The sequence below is a fragment of the Lichenostomus cassidix genome, chromosome 24 (genome assembly GCF_008360975.1).
Source record: "Lichenostomus cassidix isolate B80296 chromosome 24, HeHo_3.0, whole genome shotgun sequence".
Taxonomy (NCBI): Eukaryota; Metazoa; Chordata; class Aves; order Passeriformes; family Meliphagidae; genus Lichenostomus; species Lichenostomus cassidix.
In genome coordinates this window covers 6,402,257-6,407,241 of record NC_139504.1, presented here as the reverse complement: position 1 = coordinate 6,407,241, position 4,985 = coordinate 6,402,257, and the positions used below count along the sequence as shown (strand labels likewise).

The following is a 4,985-nucleotide window of genomic DNA, read 5'->3' as shown; positions in this document are numbered from 1 at the left end:
CGGCTGTGGGCAGATAGGCAGAGGCACACGGGTTAGAGCTGATATTAATGTAGCTCAGCCTGGGCTGACAGGGAAAACGGATGGAGAGCTCTGCAGCCAGTGCTGGCACCGCTGTGTGAGGCACACACAAGTCCTGAGCAGAGCTGGACCCATCAGTCCATCCTCCTCTGGGGACTGGGCGAGGGGACAGGATGAGCTTGGAGGAACTGACCTGACACAGGACAAGGGGGATATCCTGTGAGGCTCCCTCTGGCAGCAGTCAGTTCCCAGTCACTCTGAGTGGTCTCTCTCCAGGACAGCCTGTGCTGGGCAGGATTGTGGAGCTCTCATCCTTCTTGCAGGCTTAAGTGGCACAGCTGGCCCTGAGTAGTTTGTTTATTTATTTAGCTCTTTATTGCTCTAAAGTTTGTTTATTCAAGGAAAAGTTTATTTTTTTCACGTAATGTTTATTAATTGCTCTTAAGTTTGTTTTTCCTCCTAAAACCCATTTGTTTACACAAAGTCTGTTTATTTAACTGAAACTGACCAAGGAGCTCCCAGCTGCAGGCTGTGCAGAGCTCTGCAGAATCCCCTTTCCTGCAGCTCCCCACAGCACCCTGCTAAACCCCTTTCCTGCTCACCGTGTACACAGATTTCCAGAGAGACCTCCAAGTGCTGCAGGGATCACCTCCATGGCTGACTCTGGAAACAGGACAACGCCAGTTTAAACTCTTAGTGGTGAGTAGACTGAAATTCTTTTCCTGGTTACACTAATTCAGATGGAAATTTTTAGCCCAGGTGTTGGGAGTTTAGATGGAATTCGGGGTTTTCCCTTCACTGAAATCATACATCCAGATAAAGCTGCTGGGACACAGCACTGGGGTGACACTTGTGGCCCCACCTGATCGATGCTGCCCAGAGCAGGTGTTATCCCAGGTGGCACAGCAGCAGCCACTGCCTAGAAAATGGGATTGGATCTTCAGAAAAAGCTATTAGCCCCTTGTCAGGACCCTCTGATGAGAACTGACTGGTCGGTGTGGATCGATGCTGCCAGCTCATGCCTCGTCCCTGCTCCCGTGTGTTTCAATCACCCAGCCCAGGATCCAGGTACACATTACCTGATGTGAGTTTAAGTGTCATTTATTGCTAATTACTTTACGTGGCATAAGTTTTATGGCAACTTCAGCCTGGCAGAAGAGGCTGTAATTAAACGTTTAAGTCAAACTCAGACACTCAGCTAAAATAATTCCTCCCTGTATTTGATTGAGAAAGGAAGAAATTAAGAACTGTATTACTGACCTAATAAAATAATTTTGCAATTAGGACCAAATGATTTCTACAACTTGTGAAAATGTGAAGTTCAGGGCAAAGACTACATTCTTATTTGAAGTAATGATGATTTTCTAATTTTCATAAAATTGTAGCAGGGTCCTCAGCTCTGTGTAATGGAACAGGTTTAGCAGCTGTGGGGTCATGTCTGGGCAGCATTTCTGCAGCTGGACACTTAGGATATGGGAATCACTTACATGAGTCTAGAAGCTCAGTTGTTACTCTTTCCAGCTTTCCCATCCAAGTTTTTTGTATCTCAGTGTCTGAAAAGTTAATGCAAAGGGTTTCATCAGGTAACTGATCCTGCATGCTACAGGCACAGCTTCTTGTAATGCCTGTTTAGAGCCAGAAAAGTGAAGGACCAGAGTGTTTAGATCCAATAGGAAGAAAAGCACCAGTAAATAACCTTAAAACCCTGAAAGATGTGGACCCCCGAGAGGATAAATTACAGACACCACAAGTGCAAGACACAATTAGCCCTGGCCAGAGGAGGGGAAAAGCATCGTGAGCAGACATTGGGGGCCTGTGAGCTGCAAGCCTCTTCTGCATTGAAATAATTGCAATAGCCATGGAAACCATCAAAGCTGCTCTGCTCATTTCAGGTAAGAAAAGAGCGAGCTGCTTTTTTGGCTTTGCCCCACAGTTTTTTCCTCAGTGTCATGATTTCTATCAGATAAACATTATTTGAGACATCACCAAACAAGATGCACCAAGTGCTCAAGAGCTGGCAAGTGGTCTTGGAGCAGCAGCAGCAGCCACCACCTCCTGCACACACACCCTGATCCGCGCGGCTCCTCCATCCCCGTGCACACTGCTTCTGCATGGCTGTTCTCGGTGTGATCTCCTCGAAAAGCAATTGTCTTTCTCCTCATCCTTTGTGCAAAACATAAAAGATTAATGATTCCAATTTCAGTGCGGCAGCTGCCTCGCAGCCTGGTTTGGGGGGCTGTGGTGGAGGGAAAGGCAGGAGGAAGAATGTGCTGCCCAAGGCTGAGCAGAGCCGGATGGATCCTTCCCAGCAGCACTGCTTGCTGCAGTTTGGTGTCCTGAGGTGAACACACATTGTGTGCCACAACTGGGAAACACCAAGTGTTTTAAGGGGAGATGCCAAGAAATCTAGCAGCACCAGGACTGAGTGGGAGCAAGGATGGGGTGAAGGAGGTCACGTATTTCAACTCACCTTCTGCAGGAAGATTTAAATATTTGTCTGTTAAAAACTCGCATACTGACCTAGCCCAGCTGGGGAAGGTGGGAATGTCAGTGACAGATCAATTTTCTCCAAGGGATTGTTCCTCAAAGAAAATAATTTAGCCATTATAAACAAGAAACTTATGAAAATGGCTCTATATTTTACACAGCTTCAGTACCTCAGGTTTAGCTCCTTCTGTCCCAGGCAGTGCTGGGTGTTACCTGCTTGGCCCCAGCTCCTCCTGCCCATGTCACTGATGGAGCTCCAATGCTGGACTCTGTAACAGCTGGGATAAAGAGTGCAAAACAAGATCTAGTTTTGTAACATTAATTTTTTTTTATTAAGAAGACAGATATTTTATAGTACTTCTTTTCCTTTGTAAAAATGGGATACATGAACCAATACAAAATGTGAATGGGAACAGATGGATATGTATTTTCTTACACTGTAACATCTTCCATGGACACCTTAAAACAGAACTGGCCTAAGGGGAAAAAATAAAAAGGCCGGGTAAATAAAGAACAAGGTTGTTTATCATCAGTTCCGCATCCTTCATTTGTGATCCTCCTTTAAACAAGGTTGTTCTTTCTTCACGCTTCAAAATCCTAATGATCTAAAGCTGTACAAAGTAATACTCAACAATACATTTCAACAGTGCACTGTATACTGAAGAAAAAATACATAAACCGATATACAACTAAAATTAATAATTTCCTGTTTTTTCTCCTGTTTTTACGTGGGGTTTTTTTTATTTTTCCAATGCGTGGGGCCGAAATTTTGCAATCTACCTGAGACGGAAAACACCAATCAAACACATGAACCTGAGACATGTCAACATTGTAAGTCAAAGTTACATCGGTAACACTGCACTACGGTACACTTCCAAACAAATATGGGCTGCTCAGGGCCAGGATGCCCTTCCCGTGCCGCCGCCGTGCCACGGAGCCCCCAGCTCCAACCTGGCTGCTTCTCACCGCCGTGGCGTTTGGCAATGGTGCTGAGGGCTCAGAAAAGAGCTGCGCTCGACAAAATCTGCTCGGAAAAAAAGGGTGTTTCGCAAGGTTCTGCTCGTGAAGAGGGGAAAGACGGAATACTGCCGGGGAATGGGCTCGCCTGCTGCGCCAGGCCACCCCGTTCCCAAAGGAATCCCACATTGTAATGGTTCTGCCAAAAACAACAATTAAAAAACAAACGCACAAAAATGCTCCCCCCCCCAAACCCCTAAAAAATCCCCAAACCTGACACTAAGATTAATGCTTCCCTTAAATAAATCAGATACATTTGCCACGTAAACACAATAAAAAAAGTATCGCTCGAAATCCATGATTACTCACCAAAAAAAAGTCAGCATACATAACTTTATACTGTCTTCCCGCTGTGGTTTGCTACCTGTCGCTTACGATTCCGATTGAGCCAAAGTCTCCCGTGCACCTATGGCTTTAGTGGTCATTAGCACGCTTGTTTCAACACAAATTCCCACGTTTTACTCAGCAGGTAGAAAAAAAAGGCAGTTTTGTTCATCCAGCCGCTCTCCAGGTCTGGGCTCACGTGTCAAGGGGCTTTACCTGCTGCCCCCACGGCTGCCTAGCAGGGAGAGGATGAGGAGAAGCCCTCACACCCAGGAGGGCTCTGCCTGCCCAGCAAAGACCCTGCTCCTGCATCCCCGTGGCCGAGCAGCACCTCTGCCGAGCTCCAGCCCATTTCCCAGCCGCCACCATTGAAAGCACCTGAAACAGCCACAAAAAGGGGCTCCGGGGTGTCATCCGAGCCCTGACGGCAACAGGGGAACAGGACATGGGCACACTGAACTGCAAACTACGCATCTAAAATGTGCTGGTTCTCCTTCGATGAGCTCGAGTTCTGAACGGAAACCGGTGAAGAGAAAAAAGGGGAAACACCTTCAGAGAAACGCACCTACTCCACGGGGTCCCAGCTGGCAACTCCAGAAACAGGAAAGGGGAAACGAAGAGCCACAGAAACCCGAAGGGAACTAACGCACAGAAGCCCCTCTTCTTCCCAGCCTCCCCCCGACCCGAACAAACAGAAATTAAACAAGGCACAGAATCTTCTGCAAATGACTTCACTAAACTAAATCCAAGCTGGACTTGGCCAAAAAAAGAAAACCCAAACGAACTGAGGTGTCAAACAGCAGAGTGTACTTTACGAGGAATATTTTTACACAGCTAATCCCGGACCTTCCCGGCCTCACCGCTCTCCACCCATTCGCTTTTTTTTTCCTTAAAAAAAAAAAGACACAAGCTGGTTGCAACTTCCAAGATCACTGTCTCTGTAGCATTTAAATAGGGCCAGTAGTAACCGTCCACGGTTGGACACCTCATGGGAACCAAGGCTGCTCTAGATGAAGTACTCTTTCTTTTCCTCGGAGTTGTTTTGTCCCCCCTCTGCGTTGATGATGGCTGTGTCTGCGTCGGCCGCATCATCTGCTCCTTTGGCTTCGTGAGTGAAGTATGTACCTGCAAGGGAAGTG

The 4,985-nt window shown here is 46.9% G+C and overlaps 1 protein-coding gene across 7 annotated transcripts in view; it reads right to left on the bottom strand.

Moving 5' to 3' along the window:
* Window positions 1-2,810: 2,810 nt before the first annotated feature.
* The window catches only part of CADM1 (cell adhesion molecule 1), a 131,344-nt gene continuing 129,169 nt past the window's right edge, over window positions 2,811-4,985 (bottom strand). For all 7 annotated transcript variants that reach the window (XM_085081913.1, XM_085081915.1, XM_085081914.1 and 4 more), the window contains one exon: window positions 2,811-4,971. In XM_085081913.1, coding sequence (XP_084938039.1) covers window positions 4,853-4,971 — 119 coding nt within the window. In that variant the 3' untranslated portion in view covers window positions 2,811-4,852. The remainder of the gene's footprint in view (window positions 4,972-4,985) is intronic.